At 55.4% G+C, this 20669-nt stretch overlaps 3 protein-coding genes across 7 annotated transcripts; all 3 read left to right on the forward strand.

Annotated features, from left to right (window-relative positions):
- The first annotated feature begins 2683 nt into the window (after positions 1-2683).
- Positions 2684-9484, forward strand: MAPK3 (mitogen-activated protein kinase 3). 2 transcript variants are annotated; one of them, XM_069485633.1, is made up of 9 exons: positions 2684-2870; positions 3849-4031; positions 5863-6052; positions 6236-6352; positions 6642-6756; positions 7122-7253; positions 7419-7528; positions 7615-7768; positions 8903-9484. In XM_069485633.1, the coding sequence occupies exons 1-8, from the start codon at positions 2695-2697 to the stop codon at positions 7735-7737; spliced, it is 1146 nt and encodes a 381-aa protein (XP_069341734.1). In that variant the 5' UTR covers positions 2684-2694; the 3' UTR covers positions 7738-7768; positions 8903-9484. The 2 variants fall into 2 exon arrangements, with proteins under 2 accessions (XP_069341734.1, XP_069341735.1); XM_069485634.1 differs by lacking the exon at positions 7122-7253.
- Positions 9485-10087: 603 nt separating this feature from the next.
- On the forward strand, positions 10088-15865 carry GDPD3 (glycerophosphodiester phosphodiesterase domain containing 3). The gene is made up of 10 exons (XM_069485892.1): positions 10088-10286; positions 10581-10623; positions 10858-10993; positions 11080-11125; positions 11253-11371; positions 11452-11541; positions 11887-12020; positions 13612-13671; positions 13776-13827; positions 15673-15865. The coding sequence occupies exons 1-10, from the start codon at positions 10148-10150 to the stop codon at positions 15808-15810; spliced, it is 957 nt and encodes a 318-aa protein (XP_069341993.1). The 5' UTR covers positions 10088-10147; the 3' UTR covers positions 15811-15865.
- A 1239-nt stretch (positions 15866-17104) lies between these two features.
- YPEL3 (yippee like 3) lies at positions 17105-20445 on the forward strand. 4 transcript variants are annotated; one of them, XM_069485767.1, is made up of 5 exons: positions 17105-17221; positions 17885-18067; positions 18167-18210; positions 18428-18536; positions 19959-20445. In XM_069485767.1, exons 2-5 carry the CDS (start codon positions 17951-17953, stop codon positions 20046-20048), a joined length of 360 nt encoding a protein of 119 aa, XP_069341868.1. In that variant the 5' UTR covers positions 17105-17221; positions 17885-17950; the 3' UTR covers positions 20049-20445. The 4 variants fall into 4 exon arrangements, with proteins under 4 accessions (XP_069341868.1, XP_069341869.1, XP_069341870.1 ...); XM_069485768.1 differs by lacking the exon at positions 17105-17221 and adding an exon at positions 17232-17342 and having other exon boundaries at positions 19959-20436; XM_069485769.1 differs by lacking the exon at positions 17105-17221 and adding an exon at positions 17232-17323 and having other exon boundaries at positions 19959-20436.
- The last annotated feature ends 224 nt before the right edge of the window (positions 20446-20669 follow it).

The following is a 20669-nucleotide window of genomic DNA, read 5'->3' on the forward strand; positions in this document are numbered from 1 at the left end:
TAGCTGGGACTACAGGCATGTGCCACCATGCCCGGCTAATTTTTTTCTCTCTATATATTTTTTAGCTGTCCAAATCATTTCTTTCTATTTTTAGTAGAGACAGGGTCTTGTTCTTGCTCAGGCTGGTCTCGAACTCCTGACCTCAAGCAATCCTCCCGCCTTGGCCTCCCAGAGTGTTAGGATTACAGGCGTGAGCCACCGCGCCCGGCCAGAAGACGACTTTCACTGGACATGTTGAATCGGATGTATCAGCTAGCCTCCAGCAGACACTGGAACTAGGCTAAGGGCAGAGATTTTACATAAAGGAAAAAGCCAATGCCACAGGAATATGATGTGACTAAGGGAGACACTGCAGAGAAAGAAACCTGGTGAAGCGGAGAACAGCACAGGGAAGGGGCCCAGCACAGACTGGCAGAGCTGACCACAAAGATTTCAGAGAAGGAGCCAGGCCTGGTGGCACACACCTGTTGTCCCAGCCACTGGGGAGGCTGAGGCAGGAGGATCACTTGAGACAAGGAGTTCGAGGCTGCAGTTGAGCTATGATTGTGGCGCTGCACTCCAGCCTGGGTGACAGAGCAAGATTCTGTCTCTTAAAATAAAAAATAAAAAAATAAAAAAGATTTTGGAGAAGGGATCAGTTGAAGAATGCTTATACCAGAGAAGAGATATTTGGGCATCTCAAATATCTGTAATATATAAAGAAAGGTCCCAAGAAAATGATAACAGAGGCTTTTTTTGATTTTTAAAAAATAGTCAGTACTTAAATCTTGATACATGTTTTAATGTGTTCTGACCCTTCATCCTGCACACACACTGGCTAGTTGAGTAAGTTGAAATGGGAATGTTCATTTGTGCTCTTTCATGTGCCGGACCTTGAAATCACAAAAAGATAAGAAATGATTTAATATTTAGTCTGGGTAGCGCCAAAGGACAGAGCTAAACCAAATAGGAGCTATTAGAAAAACTCTAAGAATGCAGGGAGCTGTGAGGTAGGTAATGAACTACCTGGCAGGGAAAATGATTCCCGTCCAGGCCTCTATGGAAATACCAACCTCAGCCACTAGAGGGGAACCTCGGTCACACTCTCTAAATGAGCCTTCGCAGCAGGAGGTGGCAGACTCCTCCCTGCGCACACACTCCCACTCAGGAAACCTGGCTCCATGAGGAACTCTTGTGGTGTTTTCTCTGACTCACTATGATCTCCCGCAGTTGCAAAATGATCTGGCAAAAGCCCCTCAAGGGCTTTTACACTTACTGAGTAACATCCAAACTCCCTGCCAGAATCCATGGCCTTCCTCCATCTGGCCCCAACCTACCCCTCCAGCCTGAACCCCCTTCATCCTTTTCACTGCAGCCACACCGGACGGGTCACGCTCCCGCCTCTACGCCTTGGCTCCGGTGCCCTTCCCTTGATGGCTTTCCTGGTCACAGCCTTCTGCAGCCCTCCTGCTTTTTCAGTGACTCAAACACCACCTCCATTACTCTCTCCTCACTTCTTCACAAAGACTGATCTTGCCCATCCCTGAGCTCACACACCATATAGTACGTCCTTCTATCTTGTATTAAGTTGAATTATGCATGTGCATCTTGTCTCTTCAATAGATTAGAACCTCCACGAGAGGCCAGTAGGTCATTTGCCCAGGGTAATACAGCCAGTAAGTGGCAAAGGTGGGATTCTAAACCAGGCACTCTGGCTCCAGAGTTCTTGCTCTCAACCATGAATTCACACTCGGTAATACCCCGTCTTCAGCCACAGTGCCTAGCTCAGAGCTTTGTACACGGTGCCATTCAGTGGTTTGTCAAATGAATAACTAAAAAAATCACTGATCTAATGAGCACCTCTAGAACCTTCACTGACCTATGGGGTATTGGGAACCAGCAACTCAGTCTCACTAATCCGAGTTAGAATGCCGGGCTGTGCGTGTAATCATGAGCAATTTCAGAATCATAATTACTGTTCCATTTTGTCTCTTGATCTGTAATGCATACAAGGACCTAACCCCAGCTCCTCAGGAAGAAAAAACACCGCCATTACTTACTGAAGCCTAGGAGCTGTGTGTTTTTGTGAGGCTTCCAGCTCACATCTTCACTGTGAAATGGGAGGGATGGACGGGACAGTCTGAGGGCCCCTCCTCGAGTTTTCACAGTCTGTGACCTGCGACAGCATGGAATTACTGCCTCTGCGACAGAAGCCATCGCTTTGAGTCTCCGCTGTCATTGTTACGGTGACCTTGCCCAAGTTAGTTAACCCCACTCCCCAGATTCTCCATCTGTAAAACCTGATTCATGCATTCCAAAAAATTTTGACCCAGGGTGACCTAGGGCCGCGGCTCTGGTCCGGCTCCAGTACTCGTCCTCGGGGCGGCCCGGGGTAAGTCACCGGCCGGCCCGACCCGCTGCTTCGCCTTCGAGGGGACGGCGTGGACGCCCCTGAAACGGCCCTGCGGGGCCCGGCGGCAACCGGCGCAGCCGAGGCCGGGCCGAGGACCGCGGCACCCGCGGCGGGAAGGCCCGGCGCGCCCGGGCCGGGTCACGTGGCGATCGCGGGCCCGCGCGCCAGCCCGCGGGACGCGCGGGGGACGGGGCGGGGGCGGGGCCTGGCGCGCGCGGCCCCGCGGGTGACAGGGCGGGCGGGAAGGGGCGGGGCCTCGGGCGGGGCCGCCGGGGGAGGCGGGCGGGAGGGGAGGAGTGGAGATGGCGGCGGCGGCGGCTGCGGCTCAGGGGGGCGGGGGCGGGGAGCCCCGGGGAGCCGATGGGGTCGGCCCGGGGGTCCCGGGGGAAGTGGAGATAGTGAAGGGGCAGCCGTTCGACGTGGGCCCGCGCTACACGCAGCTGCAGTACATCGGCGAGGGCGCGTACGGCATGGTCAGGTGAGGGGGCGTTCCGGGGGAGGGGGCGACTTAGGGGGAGCGGGTTTCGAGGGAGAGGGAGGGGAGAGGTCCTGAGTGCTTTCTGGGACGTGGAGGCTCGGAACGTCTGAAGAGGCAGGGGACTCTGGAGGCTTGGGAGCGTCCCAAGGAGGGAGCCTGTGAGTGCTTTCTGGGGGAGGGGGCTTGGAGATTTTGAACCGACCCTTCTATAATGAAAGGAGGGGCATCTAAGTGGATATGGGGGAGTTGTGGGGGCCCCCGGGACCCTGGAGACAAGGGGTGAAGCACAGAGAATAAGTATCCTCGGGGATGTGGTGTCCCTAGGGAAGGGTGGGTGAGGGCCCCTTTTGGGGGGAGAGCGTGTCTTGAATTCCCCCAGTGAAGCTGTGCAGGGAGTTGGGGAGAGAAGAGCAGAGCTCAGGATGGGGCAGGGCTTTGGGTCCCTTGGGAGGGGCCCAGTAAGGGATGAGGGGGCAGGAGTGTCTCCCTGCATCTTCTGGGAGCGGTCTGCCAGTTCTCCTGGCTCCTCCATGTGCTCTGGGCCTCTGCTCCTCAGGGACAGCAGACTGCCCAGGCCCCTCACCTTATCCATTCTCTCTATCCCTCCTACGAGTGCCTTTGCTTCATTCTCATCTACTCATCTCCACCCGCTGGGCCAGTCTTGGGTTGAAGGAGCCCTTCCTGGGCAGGGCAGAGGAGGGCTCAGGGCAACTAGAATGGAAAGGGATTGAGGAGAGGGGAAGTCAGCGGTCAGGCTCTTCCTCTGTTTATGAAGTCACCGAAGGGCTGCCTGGCTGGTCCCCAGCCTTCTCCCTGGAGATCCCAGGCCTTCACAGCAGGAAGGAACCAGCATTGTTTATGACTTGGCCAGAGCTTTCTCCTGCTCCCTCCCCTCCCTGCCAAGGCCTGGGTGGGGCCACCAGGCCTGGACTCCCCCTTTGTAAGGCCACACCAGCAACATGTCTCTGGCCCTCTCAGCTCAGCTTATGACCACATGCGCAAGACTCGAGTGGCCATCAAAAAGATCAGCCCCTTCGAGCATCAGACGTACTGCCAGCGCACGCTGCGAGAGATCCAGATCTTGCTGCGATTCCGTCATGAGAATGTCATTGGCATCCGAGACATTCTGCGAGCGCCCACCCTGGAGGCCATGCGGGATGTGTATCCTTCACCTTGGCCAGATGGCTGTCCAGGCACAGCTTCAGAGCTGGGCTGGGGAACACTGGCTTTCTTTCTGTTTCCATCTTCCCTGCCACCCTCCAAAACAAACCCAGTAAAAGAAACTTTCCAGCTGAGGAGAGGCCACAGAGTGTAACAGGGCTTGGAGGTCTCAGATGAATCCTGGCCTGCTGCAGCCAGGCGGAATGACCTTGGACAAGTCGGTTCTCTGCTCCCTGCCTCAGTGGGGGGGGGGGGGCTGGGCAAGATGGTCTCTATGGGAGCTTTGTCTTCTGACATCTGTAGTTCTGTGACATGATCCAGTTTCTGTCCACAACCAGTTCTTGCTTAACAAACTGATGATTCTTTCCTCTCTGGGTCCCCAGACTAGAGCGAAGGCAGGGAAAACAAAACTGCCTTTTCTTGAGGGCCTCCTCTCTGTCAGATGCCATGTGTGACAAGTGCTTCGACGTTTCTTATTCTACTTCCCAGCTGCGCTATGAGATGGCCTCATCAGCTCCATTTCAAAGATGAGGAAACCAAGGCCCAGAAGCCTAAAATCGAGTGTTTCTGTTGCTGCCTGCTCCCCCCCCCCCAGGTGGGAATTTGTCCTTTCTCTGGGACTTCCCACTCAGAGCCCCACCTAATCACCTGTAGGCTTGCACCTTGCCCAGGGAGGGACAGCCCAGCCTTTGCTGCCCTCCCCCAATATTGCTTTCCTAGTTTGTTGTGCACTTCCTGCCTGGCCTTGTTGTTGGCACCTTGTAACACCCATCACCCCTTCCCTATCCTGCCCACTGCTGCCAGTCCCGGTCCTCCACCCAAGAGAAGGAATTGGTACTACAGAGTCTGCGGCCCCCACCACAGACTAGACAGGAAATTCCATGCTCACCCCCAGTTGGCCGCATGACCTTAAGCAAGTGACTGCATTCTCGCTGGGCCTCCCCATCTATAAAACAGCAGGGTTGGTCAAGATGTCCCCTGAAGACCCTTTTAAGGCTGACTCTAAAACACAGCCCTGACTTATTCTTCCAGAGACAAGCCAAATGGCATTTATTTATTTATTTATTTATGTTTGATCTTTGTTTTATCTTCAAATATGAAGACACTTACTCCTCTATCTCATGATGTATGGCCAAGCATTCTTCCTTGAGTAGGAGTGTGCTGTTGGGAGTGTCTCCTCATTTTTCTTGCACAAACCAATCCCATAAGTCAGGCATTTTATTTTTAAGCAAACATTGCATGCCAGATGGTGTTCGTGCATTATCTCATTTAAGTCCCTCAACAGCCACGTGACTCAGGCACTCATATTAGCAATAATAGTTCACGTTTGCTGAGCACTCACAGGGTGCCAAGCACTGGGCTGGCAGCTTAACGTGGGTCACCTCATCTAGTCTTCACAGCCACACTCACAGAACAATTATTTTCCCTACTCTCCAGATGAGGAAGTCAAGGCACAGACAGGTTGTAGCCAGTGAGTAGCAGAGTGGGGATTTCAGACATCATTGGGTTACCTCCTGAGCTCTGCTCTTAACTGTGAAGTTCTCCTGCCTCCCAAGGTTTATTATTACCTCTGTCTCCCCAGTAGGGAAACTGAGGCCACAGGATGAAGTGCCTTGCTGGGGAGGGTACAGTGCCTCAGCTGAGATGCAGCAGAGGCTCCGAGCCCTGGTGCTGCACGTGGCCCTGCCCAGCTCATGATATGGGTTGGCAGATCGTTAAGTCCAAGGGGCTCTGGCTGGAGGGGACATGCAGCCTAGTTGCCAGGGCCTGTTTTCCTTAACCAAGTGCCTCCTGCTGCCCCCTGCCCGGGGGTCTCCGGAGCCATGCTCAGCTACATTGTGCAGGACCTAATGGAGACAGACCTGTATAAATTGCTCAAAAGCCAGCAGCTGAGCAACGACCACATCTGCTACTTCCTCTACCAGATCCTGCGGGGCCTCAAGTATATCCACTCAGCCAACGTGCTCCACCGGGATCTAAAGCCCTCCAACCTGCTCATTAACACCACCTGCGACCTTAAGGTCAGAGGTTGGGCACCTGTCCCCTCTTCCCCTAGGGTCTCGGGCTTCCAGGTGACCAGTAGGAGCCTCAGGCAGGAGCGCATCACAAGCAAGGGGAACAGTGAGGGCAAAAGCAAGGCAGTGTGACCCCCTGGGCCATGGAAGGCTGAAGCCCAGAGCTCAGCAGCCTGGGTCTGATTCCAGATCTGTGATTTCGGCCTGGCTCGGATTGCTGACCCTGAGCACGACCACACTGGCTTTCTGACGGAATATGTGGCCACACGCTGGTACCGCGCCCCAGAGATCATGCTGAACTCTAAGGTAGGAGAGCTCCCCAGCCCTGAAGGGAAGGGGCCAGGTCCCGGGAAGCTCTGGAGCCACCACTGAGCTAGGTACTGACCCCCATGGCACTGGAAGTCCACCCTGTGGGCCTTGTCACTTCCCTCTGGCACTTGGGCTCTGGAGGAAAGCTGAGCATTGGGTCCTCCAGGCCTCTGCCCTCTGTCTCTCTGGCTGCTGTTGGAACTAGTTTGGAGCTAGTGGCTTAGCCCAGACAATAGGACCCTGTTGAGGCTGGCCCAGGAGCCCACCACTTTCTCCTCCTCCCCAGGGCTACACCAAGTCCATTGACATCTGGTCTGTGGGCTGCATCCTGGCTGAGATGCTCTCCAACCGGCCCATCTTCCCTGGCAAGCACTACCTGGATCAGCTCAACCACATTCTGGGTGAGGGCGCCTGGCCGGCTGAGGGGCAGGTATTAGCTTACCTGAGGTGAGATTTCTTGAGGGTCAGAGTGAAGGGCCCCTCCAGTGTCTCACAGTATTTCAGTGAGGTGTAGACACTATCCCCATTTGATAGATGGGAAAAGCAAGGCTAAGCCCCCACCTAAGGACGCGCTAGAGCCAGGGTTTGAGCTAGGTCTGCCCGAGTCCAGCCCCTCGCTCTTCACCAGCACACCAGTGGCCTGGAGGTGACCGTGTGAGGGACAGGAGTGAGTTGCTGAGCTGGGAGCTCTTGTTCCTGCCTCCTTGCCTGTCCGAGTCCCAGAAGGAGGAGGAGATCTTTCACCAAGTCACCTCCTTATCTGCAGGCATCCTGGGCTCCCCATCCCAGGAGGACCTCAATTGCATCATCAACATGAAGGCTCGAAACTACCTACAGTCTCTGCCCTCCAAGACCAAGGTGGCCTGGGCCAAACTGTTTCCCAAGTCGGACTCCAAAGGTGAGAGAGACGAGGGGCTGGTACGGCCTAAACGCTGGGTGCAGAGAAGGGTGCGTGAGCCCAGCAGCCCCCTGAGGAGATAGGCCCCTGGGCACACGCAGCAAAGTGGTGCTTCTAGGAGCTCCTCCGGCCTTCCCTTTGACCCTGGCTCCTGTCCTTCCCTAGCCCTTGACCTGCTGGACCGGATGTTAACCTTTAACCCCAACAAACGGATCACAGTGGAGGAAGCACTGGCTCACCCCTACCTAGAGCAGTACTACGACCCGACGGATGAGGTGGGCCAGCCCCCCGCAGCAGGGCCGGCGGGAGCTCAGGCCTCCCCCAGCACCTGCCCTGAGCCTCACTGTCTTTGCCACCCCAGCCGGTCGCTGAGGAGCCCTTCACCTTCGACATGGAGCTGGATGATCTACCCAAGGAGCGGCTGAAGGAGCTCATCTTCCAGGAGACAGCCCGCTTCCAGCCTGGGGTGCTGGAGGCCCCCTAACCTGGACAGACGGTCCTGCCCTCTGGGCCTGGTGAGTGTTCCCACTGCCCACGCACACGCTCAGCTGACACCAGGGTGCCTAACACACCTCCACACAGTCACGGGCTTGCCCAGGCCCAGACTTGTGGCCTACTCAGTCCTCCAACCCCAAATATCTCCCACCTGTCAACACCCTGCATGCTCCAGCCCCAGTAGCCGTTCCAGACCTCCAGAGGTCACTGAGGGTGCCTGTCACCCATCTGAGGAGCAGAGCCAGGCTTTGGCTCTCCCAGTGTGGGCAGAGAGGCAGGTGGGGCTGTGATTTGTTTGGGAGGAGCCCAGTAGCACCCACCCTGACCCAGATGCCAGGCCCTCGCACACCTGCTGCTCAGGTCGGCAGTTCACACAGCTGTGGGGGACCCCGCTCGGCCTGCCCCCACCCACACTGCCGTACTTCCCTCCTACAGTCTCTTCCTGGCTTTGGCCAGCTGTGGTCTGTTAGAAAGAAGACAGACACACCTGGGCTCAAACCCAGGCCTGCCGCTCATTAAGCACTGTGTGATACTGTGCAAGACACCTCACCTCTCTGCATCACCATTTCCTGGAGACAGTCTAATAAGGAGAGCAAGCAGTGAGAGAAATCTCAACATTGTTCTAATAGGTTTACATGTATTAATTCATTTAATCCTTATAGCACGACCTTGAGATAAGTACTATTGTTATCTCCACTGGCTGGGCACAGTGGCTCACGCCTGTAATCCCAACACTTTGGGAGGCTGAGGTGGGAGGATCGCTTGAGGCCAGGAGTTCGAGACTGGTCTGGGCAACATAGCAAGACCCTATTTCTACAAAAAAAAATTAGCCAGGCAGGGTGGTACATGCCTGTAGTCCCAGCTACTTGGGAGGCTGAGGCAGGAGGATCACTTGAGCCCAGGAGTTCGAGGCTGCAGTGAACTATGATGACGCTACTACACTCCAGCCTGGGCAACAAAACAAGACCCCATCTCTAAAAATATATATGAATATGTAAAATATATAAAAATATGTAATTATCTCATTTACAGGTAAGGAAACTGAGATGCATCTTATCCAATGTAAGGATGAGATGAGGGACATTGAGGTCAGGGCTCTATCAGGTCCCCTCATGAGTACTAACGATTCCTTCCCTGCCTGTCTTTTCCTTTAGGTCCTGCCTCCTGCCTGCCCCTCTCCCGCCAGACTGTTAGAAATGGACACTGTGCCCAGCCCAGACCCCGGCAGCCCAGGCCGGCTCAGAGGGTGGGCCTGGCCACCTTCTCTCCCTTTGCTCAGGCTTCCTGCTTCAGCCGGGCCAAGGTGTCCCTCACCCCCTCCCGCTGGGGCCCGAGGGCTCAAGTGGCCCCAAAGCGAATGTCCCTGTGCTGCTCTGTCTTCACCTACCCCAGCTATCCCAGTCTGGTAGTTCTGGAGTGGAAGGGCTCTGGCTGCCCCAGGACCCACTGTGGGGTGCGGCACTGAGTAAGGACTCAGGGCAAGCCCTGCCCCACTCATCTCATTCAAACCCACCTTGTTTCCCTGAAGGAACATTCCTAAGTCTCAAGGGCTAGTATCCCTGAGGAGTAGGGCCAGGCCCAAACCCCCCCCCTCAAAGCTGCCACATTTAACACCCTTGCTGCTTCTGTGTGTGGGTGAGCGGAAGTGAAGCTGGGGGTACGTGGAGCACACGCTGCCCCCTGCCCACCTCCCTGTGCCTGTATCTAATATATAAATATAGAGATGTGTATACGGATGGTCCTGCCTCTGTCTGTGTGTGCCGATGCCCCGACCCTAACCATCGCTGCTTTGAGGACTGACTTCAGCCCAGCTGCTGCCCAGCTGTGGCTGTACGTGACCCTGGTGCCCTTTGGCTCCCAGCTGGCCAAGCTTGAGGATGGGCGTGAAAGGAGCTCCAGACTCCTGGAAAGAGTGGGGTGGGGTCAGTTTTCACCTGAGTCACTTTCCTCTCCCCTCTCTTATGGCTTCCTGTCTGACTTGCTGGGGGTGATTTGGGGGTGACTCAGGGGTACCCTACACATCCCCAGATTCTCTGGAATGGCAAGGGGCAGGTGCGTTGTGAACCCTGGCCACAAGCACCAGTGGGTGCGGGGAAGGCCACAACAGACCTGGTTGGGGGGGACTTTATTCCTGCCATGTGGCCAAGGATGGAGGGGTGCTGGGGTCCCTGAAGGGCTGGGAGTGTGAGGGCCGGGCTGCCTGCCTATTCTGCTTCCACCCTGGCTCCAGCTGAGCCCTGCAGCCTGGCTTCGCTCCAGCAGCAGGCTCAGCAGGTCCCAGGGGTGTGGCAGTGGCCAGTACAAGAGCCAGCCCACACCGGCTAGGCAGGCAGCGAGGCAGCACAGTCCTCCTTCGAGACGGCTGAGCTTGTGGCTGCGGGAGCCACGGGAGTGTGGCCATGAGTCCCCTGTTGTACTACGCCCTGCCCGCCCTGGGCAGCTATGTCATGCTGTCCATCTTCTTCCTGCGCCGGCCTCGCCTGCTGTACACACCCTGGGCTCCAGCCTATCGTGTCCGCCTGGGGGCCCACCGAGGAGGTGAGCTGGGCAGGGGAGGGAAGGGAGGGACTGGCAGGGATGGGGTAGAGTGAGGATGGCAAGACAGGCGTCAAGGTGGACAGCAAAGAAGAGTTAGTCCATGGGCGGGATGCCAGAAACAGGGCAAGGACCAAAGCAGAAGGACAGCAAGGTGGCAGGGCAGGGGATGGATAGGGAGGGAGAGTCTGGCTCAACCAGCAGTAACTGGGAAGAGGAGGCAGAAGGGAGACCAGTGAGAGGAATGTGACTAGGCCAGTCCATGCCCCAGGGACCCACCCCAGCTATCCCACACAGGATCTGGAGAGCGGCTGGAGCACACCATGGAGGCCATGGAGAAGTGAGTGCACCTGCCCCTGGCCGAGTCGCCATGTAAGGTTGTGCCAGTTGTGCACTGCATCATACCAAGGGGTCCTGTGACTGGAGCACACTAGAGGTGCGCCTGCACATCCCACAGTGAAGTCTGCACCCCTCCCCATTCCCCTACATACCTCCCCACCAACATGCAGTCTGGCCAATCTCAGTCTTCCCACCCCGTGGCCGCCCCCCCCCCCACTGACCTTTGTTCCCATAGCTCCATGACCCAGCGAGCTGACCTCCTAGAGCTAGACTGCCAGCTGACAAGGGACGGAGTGGTGGTGGTGTCACATGATGAGAACCTGTCCCGCCAGTCAGGCCTGAACAGGGATGTGAGCAGCCTGGACTTTGAGGTGGGCCTCGCCCTGACCCCCACCCCCGCGCAGAGTTGCCATGTTTCCCTGTGTGCCTCTAGTGACGTGCTTCCTGCCCTCCCCAGGACCTGCCCCTCTACAAGGAGAAGCTGGAGATTTACTTCTCACCAGGTGAGAGCAAGGGCTGTGAGCCATGACCAAGCCCGGCCCACCTTCCCCAGACCCCTGCCTCGGTTTCCCACCCCCAGCCCACCATTCCTCCTCTGAACCCTCCTCCCACAACCGCCCCCTACCCCAGGCCACTTTGCTCACGGGTCAGACCGGCACATGGTGAGTCTGGAGGACACGTTCCAGAGGTTCCCAAGGACACCCATGAGCTTGGAGGTCAAAGAAGAGAATGAAGAGCTCATTCACAAGGTGGGGCTGCAGGCAGAGGGGGGCAGTGGCCCAGCTGGAGAGAGGCCTGGCTTCCCCTCACCTTCGTCTCCTCCTCCCAGATAGCAAGCCTGGTGAGGCGCTTTAACCGCAATGAAATCTCCATCTGGGCCTCAGAGAAGAGCTCAGTCATGAAGAAGTGCAAGGCTGCCGTGAGACCCTGTCCTTCCCGCTCCAGGGTCCCCTCCTCCCAAGAGCCAGAGTTCTGAGGGGCCTGAGCTAGAGGGGTTGGGGAAGGTTCTGGAGGAACTGGCCCTTGAGCAGGGTCTCCCAGGGTAGAACTTGAAGAGGTGGCTGGTGAGGGGGGTGAGGGACCACATAGAGGCGGCAACAAGGAAGCCGGATTTAGATCTCGAACGCTGGGCCACGATGTGACTTTGATCATGCCTGTAGTAGGACCTGCTGAACATCCACCACCACTCCCCTGCAGCTCGCACCTCCTCTCTGCTTCCTCGAGAGCAGGCTGATCTCTTTCTCACCCTCTGCTTTCTCCCCAGAACGCTGAGATGCCACGGTCCTTCACGGTGAGGAGAGGATTGTGGGTGCTGCTGCTCTATTACCTGGGGCTGCTGCCTTTCACCCCCATCCCGGAGAAGTTCTTCTTCTGCTTCCTGCCCACCATCATCAACAGGTGCCAGGGTGGGGGCAGAACCTCATAAAAACACCCCCCCTCAAGCCCATTGCTCTGGGTCCCTGTAGGGGAGGAGTCCTCTTTTCCCCCAGCTCCCTGGATCCCTTCCAAGGTAACCCCAAGGCCCTTGGAACACAGTGGATCTTCCCCAGCATTCGAGAATACGTGTGAAATTACATGCAGCTGTGTACTGACAGGGAGCTTCAGGGTAAAGCATTCATTTATTCATCCAACATATTTATTGAATGTCTCCGCTGTTCCGGTAAATAAGTTATACCAGTAAATAAGACCAGTTGGGGGGTGAGGCCCCTGTGAGTTTACAGTCTGGCTGGGGAGACAGATACTATAGTAACTCTTTAGAGTGCGGCTCTCTCAACTCTCAGAAGGAAAAAGCCAGCCTTCTCCTGCAGGGAGACAGGGATTAACAAAGTAACAGCTGGGTAAAGTATCAGGAATTTGGATACTTCCTAGCTTTCAGGCCTGGCCTCACCCTTTGCTTTCTAACAACTTCTATGCGTGGTCCCCAGGGCTCTCTGTCTGCTCCCCTCTGTTGTCCTGAGAGAGGCTCCTACCCAGCCCCCACAATCCCTTGCTACAAAGAAATCATTATGCTAAAAGCTTTGTGTAGGTAACTTTTTTTTTTTTTTTTTTTTTTTTTTGGAGGTAGGATCTCACTGTAGCCCTGGCTGGAGTGCAGTGATGTGATCACAGCTCACTGCAACCTGGAATTACTGGGCTCAAGTGATCCTCCTGCCTCAGCCTCTCAAAGTAGCTAGAACTATAAGCATGAGCCACCACACCTGGCCAATTTTTTTAAATTTTTTTGTAGAGACAGGATTTCACTCTGTTGCCCAGGCTGGTCTAGAACTCCTGGGCTCAAGCCATCCTCTCACCTGGGCCTCCCAACATGCTGAGATTACAGGCGGGAGCCACTGTGCCCAGCTGACGTGACTTTTTATACAGGGCTTGTAAAGTGTTTTTACATCTTTTGGTTTATTTAATCTTTACCCTACAGCACCTCCAGGAGGTATGGAAATCATGTTCCCCATGGTACCCATGGAGATTCTGGGACTCAGAGAGGTTCTGTAATTTGTCCAAGGTCACACAGCTAGAAGTATAGAGCCCAGGTTTGCCCCGGGGCTTCCTCCAAAGCCTACCCTGGGACACTATAAAGGGCCTCTGAAGTCACTCTGGAGTGGGATAATTAGGGGCAAGTAGGTGAAACATGAAGTGCTGTCTGGTCTCAAGCTGGCCAGGCCCAAGCAGGAGACCCTCCAGAGTCGGTGTCCAGCTTTGGAATCAAGCTGGGTCGTGGCCCTGGCCCTGGCCTCACCACTGCTTTGCTTTGTGACTGGCAGGTCACCTTAGCTCTCTAAGACTCAGTTTCCTTAACAATAAAATGGCGAGGGGAGGGGCACATCCTCAAAGCATGGATATTAGAGTAGGGTCTCACTGAATAGTGGGTGAATTATTCATTTGGGCAACTACAAAGTTTCTTCTGGGGGGTAGGGTTACACTGGTCAGGGGGTCACTATTTCCCCTGCAATGAGAGAGGGGGACCTGAAGGGCTGACCCTCCCATCTCTCCACAGGACCTATTTCCCATTTCCCTGCTCTTGGCTGAACCAGCTGACAGCTACGGTTTCCAAATGGTGAGCTGAGCAAGAAGGTTAGATGGAGAATCCCTTAGAGACTTGCCACTGCCCTTCTCTGTCCCGTCTCATCGCTCCCTTTGTCACCCCACCCAACCCTGCAGGCTCATCATGAGGAAGAGTCTGATCCGCCACCTGGAGGACCGTGGGGTGCAGGTGAGGTCAGACTGCCACTCCCGCAGCACGTAGGCCTGGTAGCAGGGTCCAGTCCCAGTCTGCCACTCACGAGCTGGATCACTTGGGCAGGTCACTCACCTTCTGAGTCTCAGTTTCTTCATCTGCAAAATGGGGAGAATGTTATATTTAATTCTTTTGAATATGTAACTGGTACTCAGTAAGGGCATGATAAACATTAGCCATGATGTCGAGGATGATGTATTGAACCTACTATCCTGATCCCTGATGGGGGGGCTGGGGAAGGATCAGAGCAGGGACAGCTCAGGCCCAGCACCACCCCCTCCCCTGAGCATCAGCTTTGACCAGGTCATTTAATTAGCAAAACTTTGTTGAGAATGTTCCAGGCACGGTGGTACTGAGGATGGGAGCTTACCATCAAGGGCAGGAGAAGAAATGAAGCCGCCATTGCAAGGGCAATGAGTGGACAGAAAGGAAACAGAGTGCTGTGGTCTGTGGGCTCAGAGGCCTTCTGGAAGAAGTGAGGGGTGAGCAGCCGTATGAAGGATGGGAGGAAGCCGGCTCTCGGGGAAGGAGGGGAGAACATCTCAGCCAGGAGGCCCAGCATGTGTGACTGCTGGGAGAGCTGGCAGAGGGGCCAAGAGGGTCCCCCAGGCTGCAGCCTGGAGGAAGTGGCAGGGGAGCTAGAGAAGGCAGCAGAGGCTGAGGCCGGCCTGTGGACCTCAGTAAGGAACATGGACTTCAGCCCAGAGGGAAGGGAAGCTTTTGCGGGTCTGAAGCAGTGGAAAGACCCGATCCAGTTGAGGTTTGCTGAGTGAACAACATGTGGAGAAGAGATTGTGGGGGCCGCTGTGGAAGCAGAGAGTCTCAGTAGCAGGCGCTGCTGCCACTGACAGGACTTAGCTCAGGCGGCAGCACTGGGGATGGATGGCCTCACAGACAGGCCAGGCCAGGCTGCTGATTGGCTGTGGGGGGCGTGCAGCATGGTGTGACAGAGCTCTTTCAGGTCAACCCTCTCACTCACATTTTCACCACAAAGCTGAAGGTGTGGACCACCGCTCTCATTCATCAAATTAGGAATTGAGGCCAGGTGTGGTGGCTCATGCCTGTAATCCTAGCACTCTGGGAGGCCGAGGCGGGAGGATCTCTTGAGTCCAGGAGTTTGAGGTTGCAGTGAGCCATGATGATGCCACTGCACTCCACCCCAGATGACAGAGTGAGGCCCTGTCTTAAAAAAAAAAAAAAAAAATTGAGAGATCGAGGAACTTGTCTAGTATAAAAATACTATCTCCACCTGCCTTGGTGCCCACAAGAGAAGACTGAGGAAGGCAGGGAAGGCACAGACACAGGGCAGGCTGGGAGGCATGGGTGTGCTGGGAGGCATGGGTGTGCTGGTACACAGTCAACAACCGGTTCTCCAGAAGGAAAAAAATAAAAGCCCTGATTTGAGCGTGAATTTCCCTGGTTTAAATACTCCCACTTTGGCCAATTTCAGGCCACCAACATGAGCTCACCAAATGCAGAATGGGAAGAGGCATGTGGTGGCTCATCATTACACGGTATTTCCTTCGTACAGCTGCAACAGACATAGAACCTCAAGAACATAGGTTATAATTAGAAAGCGATAAGTTTTGAGTATTTATTACCTGCGTTGTTAATATAATTTAATTATAAGTTTACATAGAATTTAATTTTTAATAATGGCTGGATTTAATAACCACTTTGCAAAATTCCTCAAAATTTAACAATCAGCTCCAGCATACTACTGCTGGGAGATCTTCACGGAGGAGTGCTCCCACCGTCTAGATGTAAGGGGAAGTTCCAAGTACAATTGTTTGGAAACTACAAGCCCCACTCCCTGCCCAGGTGATCTTTTGGTGCCTTAATGAAGAGTCGGATTTTGAAGCGGCCTTCAGCCTGGGAGCCACTGGTGTCATGACCGATTATCCCACAGCCCTGCGGCGCTACCTGGACAACCACAGACCAGCTGCCTGGGCCTCTTAAGTCCAGAGCCCCCCCTACCCTCTCCTCTATTTCTCTTCCTGGAAAATAAATATTTTTCAGTTACATCATTGTGCTTGGAGTGAGGGGTGGGGGTCATCCTGAAGACTTCAAGCATGGAGAGGCCAGAGCCTCTAACAAGCCTGACCCACTGGTTCCACTACATTCCAGACCCAGAACGGTCCCACACCCAGTGCCAGCCTGGCCTCTACTTTCCTCAGGAATGTACCTTGCAGGGCCAACCCTGGTGTCCTGGCCCGGAGCCCCTTGAGAGCCACAGATAATGGTTCCATTTTCCTGAGGCCATCAAGAGCCCCAGGCACATGACCAGTTACTTGACTTCTCCCACCTCTGGCCTCCGTGGTCCTCCTCACTGGGCTGTAGAGGGTGGGCCTGGGTGGGACGGCTGAGTTCACAGCAGCCCTCTGTTGCCTCTAACCCTCCTCTCCTCCAGAAGCTCCCTGAACTCCCCTGCCCTCTGCAGCCCTGGTACCTAATTCATTTGATGAATCCCATATTCACAAGACAGAGGCATTTATTGAGTGCCTACTCTGGGCCAGACTGGGAACACTGCAGTACACAAGACAAGTCCAAGTATGGCAGATGTATGTTTAAGCAAATATTTTCAACTGAGTTCGCACCTAACCAGGCCTGGAGGGTAGGGGCATCAGAGGGGGCTGCCTGGAGGATGTGATGCTCAACAGTAGGGACTGGTTTATCCCAAGGCTCAGGCTCCCAGGGGTCTAACTGGGATACACAGCTTTAGCTCTTCTAAGAGGTGAACTGAATCTGTCCCCCCAAAGTGAAAATTCCAGCTTTGCCTCTTACTAGCTGGATGACCTCGAGAGAGCTGCTGGGCCTCGCTGGGCCTCAGTTTCCAAAATGGAGACAATAGGAACAATTGCCTTATAGGATCGATGGGAGATTAAGAGAGCGGGACACCGGTGGCGGCTAAACGCAGGTAATTATGCCTAATTTCTCAGGGGCGTGCGTGCAAACACCAGCCTCCTCCTAACCCTACCCTCGGTCGGGACCCTCGGATCCTCGCCCCTTCAAGAACCCCGGGAAGCCAAAGCGGCGGCCAGGCCTGGACGCGGCGGGCCGGGCCGGCCGCAGCCGCATTTCCGGGCTGGCCAGAGCGGGGAGCAGGGGGAAGGGCAGCCCAGGCCTGCGCTGGCCGCCGTATGACGCGCCCCCTTATTTGCATGCCGCGCGCCGATTGGCCACGGCGGCCGCCGGGACAGGAGGCGGGCCCCCTCCCCCTCCCGCCGCAGCGGCGGCAGCAGCTGGTCTCGGTGTAAACAAGTCAAGGCGGTTGCGAACCCGGGCCGGGGGGGACGGCGCCCACCAGGAGCGCCCCCCACTCCCAGGCCAGGCCACCTCGGCGGACTGGGCCCTCGCGCGCCCAGGAGAGGTGAGGCCCGCATCATCAGCGCTGCGCGTCGCCCCGCGCCCCCGCCCCGCCGGCGAGGACTGTCCCTTCCCCGGGCGCCCGCCCTCAACCCCCGCGCCCCAGGTGAGCCCCGGGGTCTCAGGTAAGGCTCCGCGATGCAGGTAAGGTCCCTTCTGCGTAGATAAGGCCTCAGCGCCCCCAGGTAAGAGCCCCTCCCCTCCTAGGTGACCCTCCACCTTCAGCGAGGCCTCCTGCCTCCTCCAGGTGAGGGACCCTCTCCCCAGATGAACTCCCTGCACTCAGGTGAAGCGCCAGGCACAGTCCAAATGAGGTCCTAAGGACCAACCAATTCCTAACCCCCCATGCTCCTCCTAAACTGTAAACTGACAGCCCATCCACTCTAAAACTCCTTCCTCCAGCTTCAGCTGCCAGGTCAGCAGGGGTGAGGCTGGAAGCAGGTGGGTGACTCACCCTGGGCTCCTCCTAGCCTCAGTTTCCCTACTGATGCAACCTGAGGCCTCCTCACTGAGTCAAAACTGAAATGACTCTAGTCCCTAGAGAGGCTTTTGGCTCTGGGGAAAGTAGAGAGCAGCCAAGTGTGACAGAGAGAATCCCTGTCACTCTGGGAGTGCCTGCATGTGTGTGGTCCGGGTCCTGACAGCCCACCTACTCCCTCCCCGGCAGGCACTGGGCTCCCTCTGCTCCCCGTGGGCTGCTCCCCGCGTGGGGCCACTGCCCCCGGCCCCCGCCATGGTGCGGATTTCAAAGCCCAAGACGTTTCAGGCCTACTTGGATGATTGTCACCGGAGGTATAGCTGTGCCCACTGCCGCGCTCACCTGGCCAACCACGACGACCTCATCTCCAAGGTAACCAGGCCACAGTTGGGGCTGGAATGGGAGGCTAGACAGGCTGCCTGGCAGCTCCCCACCAGTAGCCCTGACCCCTTCTCTCTTCCCACCCTGTAGTCCTTCCAGGGCAGTCAGGGGCGTGCCTACCTCTTCAACTCCGTGTGAGTATTCAGCCTCCCTCCTTTCTTTCCCTGACCTCTGTTGTGACCTGTGGCCCCTGGCATCATGCTGAGACTCCCAGAGTTCCCTGGTTCAGGCAGGAAGCTGTGATCACCCTTCTCTTGGATGCTAAAAACTGACACAGTGAATACAAGGTTGCAAGGCGGGGGGGCTCTGTGATGGTGGGACCCTCCCTGGGACTGCCCCATGTCCCCACAGGGTGAACGTGGGCTGCGGGCCAGCCGAGGAGCGGGTGCTGCTGACAGGCCTCCATGCTGTCGCTGACATCCACTGCGAGAACTGCAAGACCACTTTGGGCTGGAAATATGTGAGTTAGCAGCCTCTGACCCCAGGCTAGCCTTTGACCTGACCTTACGTCACCTCTTCACAAGCAGTCATCTGGTAATCTTTCAGAGTGCATAGGCCCGGCTCACACAAGCCAAACTGTCTTTTGATCCCCTGACCGTGTTCTCTTCTCTCACATCCTACAAGGGCTTTTAGAATTTTTCTCTTAACTCATCCCTTCCCTCACAGGTACTTGCATCCCCATTTTAGAGATGAGGATATAATCAGAGTTAACCTTTATTGAATGCTTATGTGCCAGGAACTGTTGTGTGCTTGGCATATATTATCTCATTCAATTATTACAACAATCCTGTAGATAGAATCCATTATTATCTCCACTTTACAGAAGACAACAGGGAGGCCCAGAGATGTTAGGTAGCTTGCCCAAGATCATACAACTGGTAAGTAACAGAATAGGGACCGGAATCCTAGTTGATTTTTTTTTTTTTTCTTTTACTCCAAACCCTTGGCCACCAGCCTATGTTATCATTCAGAGGATAAGAAAAGTTGCCTAAGACTCCACAGCAACATGGAGCTTGGGTTCACGGGCCTCCTTTTCACTGCCCTCATTGCCACTGCTGCTGTCCAGGGTCTGATTTCACCACCGTGAGTCTCATTTCCTTATCTGGCAGTGGAAGATAAAGCCACTACCTGGCACCCAAGATTGTTACGGGGATCAGAATAGATGTAGCAAAGGAAGATGCTCTTGGGAAAGTGCAAGGGAGAGGATTCTTCAGGCATCGCTTAGAGCTGTGGTGCCTACGTGAAGTGGATGGACAGAGACAGACAGCCAGCCCTGACCTGAGTTCACCCTTGACCCTGCCATAGATTTGCCGTGTGTCTCTGGACAGGTGGCTTGGCCTCTCTAGACATCTGTAAAATAGAGGGGTGGCCTACCTAGTCCAGAGATCAAAAACTCAAGTGCCTGCAAGGCCAAGCAGATACTGTGGATTTTTAAAAGGTGCAGAAAGGATTGGAGGTGATGGGGGGAGCAGGCTGCGGCCAACTGGAATGAGCATGGTCTGCCTATATTTTAAAATTTTAAAGTTATTTTTATAAAACTTTCTCCTGTCCAAACAAAACATGTGTAGACTAAAATGGCCCTCAGGCCACCAGTTGGCAACCCCTAGACTATGAAGTCTTTTAGACACTTCCATATCCTCTCTGTTGGAGCCATCATTAGTACTTAAAAAGTATCTATGATTCAGAGAGTCCTGTCGACCCCCTGTTAGTGAGAAACACCGCCCTGCCATTTACCAGCTTGTGTCTGTGGGCAGGTGGCTTGACTTCTCTGGTCCACAGTTTCCTCATATGTAAAATGGGGCCAGTCATATCCACTTCCCAACCCCTGTGCCTTGTGGTAGGGCTTTTGCTCCAGGGATGATGGGCCCTCTCCTCCTTTCAGGAACAGGCCTTTGAGAGCAGCCAGAAGTACAAAGAGGGGAAGTACATCATTGAACTCAACCACATGATCAAAGACAACGGCTGGGATTGACCCCTGCTCCTGACGCATGTGGCTCCAGCCCGGCCTGGCCGCCAGGGGGCGCCACTGGCTTCCCTCCGCCGGAAGGGAGCTCTGACCCCTCAGAGCCCCTGTGGAGGAAGGACCCAGCTCCTGTACATATATTTTATTGCATGCACTGTGACCTTGGGGGGAGATCAGAAGGGGGACCGACACCCCCGCACCTCCCTGCGATCTGGCTGGCTTGGATCTCATTTTTAACCCGTCCCTGTCCCGCCTGCCCTATAGATAATGGCCTGTGTGCTGCTCTCTTGGCCCCAGTGCACCGTCTGCTCTGTGAACTTCTCCCACCAGGCCCCTCTTACCCCACGCGTGTCTGTTCCCCTTGTTCTGTAGCGTTTGTACATAATAAAACAATGGAGTGGAGACAGCCCCAGGCTCATGTGGAACCCAGGAAGGGGGAATTCAAATGGAGATTCCTGCCCCTAAAGACCTGCTCGCGGTTCTGTGCCGTCCAAGCTGGGCGTTTAGGAACCAGGACAGGTCTCACAGCCGGTGGGGATTCTCGCGCCCACGCTGGCTCCCCAGGCCTTGACCTCGGCTGATCTGCATCTTCTCGGCTTCAGCGTTTGGCCGCCGCCTAGGGGCAGCTCT

The sequence above is a fragment of the Eulemur rufifrons genome, chromosome 14 (genome assembly GCF_041146395.1).
Source record: "Eulemur rufifrons isolate Redbay chromosome 14, OSU_ERuf_1, whole genome shotgun sequence".
NCBI lineage: Eukaryota > Metazoa > Chordata > Mammalia > Primates > Lemuridae > Eulemur > Eulemur rufifrons.

Excerpts from the sequence above, each read along its gene's own strand:
- MAPK3 (XM_069485633.1), top strand. The coding sequence starts at position 2,695 with ATGGCGGCGGCGGCGGCTGCGGCTCAGGGGGGCGGGGGCGGGGAGCCC. Across the intron at positions 2,871-3,848 it reads GGCGCGTACGGCATGGTCAG|CTCAGCTTATGACCACATGC; the intron begins GTGAGGGGGCGT and ends TGGCCCTCTCAG. Across the intron at positions 6,757-7,121 it reads TCAGCTCAACCACATTCTGG|GCATCCTGGGCTCCCCATCC; the intron begins GTGAGGGCGCCT and ends CCTTATCTGCAG.
- GDPD3 (XM_069485892.1), top strand. The coding sequence starts at position 10,148 with ATGAGTCCCCTGTTGTACTACGCCCTGCCCGCCCTGGGCAGCTATGTC. Across the intron at positions 11,372-11,451 it reads ATGAAGAGCTCATTCACAAG|ATAGCAAGCCTGGTGAGGCG; the intron begins GTGGGGCTGCAG and ends TCCTCCTCCCAG. Across the intron at positions 11,542-11,886 it reads TGAAGAAGTGCAAGGCTGCC|AACGCTGAGATGCCACGGTC; the intron begins GTGAGACCCTGT and ends CTTTCTCCCCAG.
- YPEL3 (XM_069485766.1), top strand. The coding sequence starts at position 17,837 with ATGTGTGTGGTCCGGGTCCTGACAGCCCACCTACTCCCTCCCCGGCAG. Across the intron at positions 18,068-18,166 it reads ACGACGACCTCATCTCCAAG|TCCTTCCAGGGCAGTCAGGG; the intron begins GTAACCAGGCCA and ends CCCACCCTGTAG. Across the intron at positions 18,211-18,427 it reads GCCTACCTCTTCAACTCCGT|GGTGAACGTGGGCTGCGGGC; the intron begins GTGAGTATTCAG and ends ATGTCCCCACAG.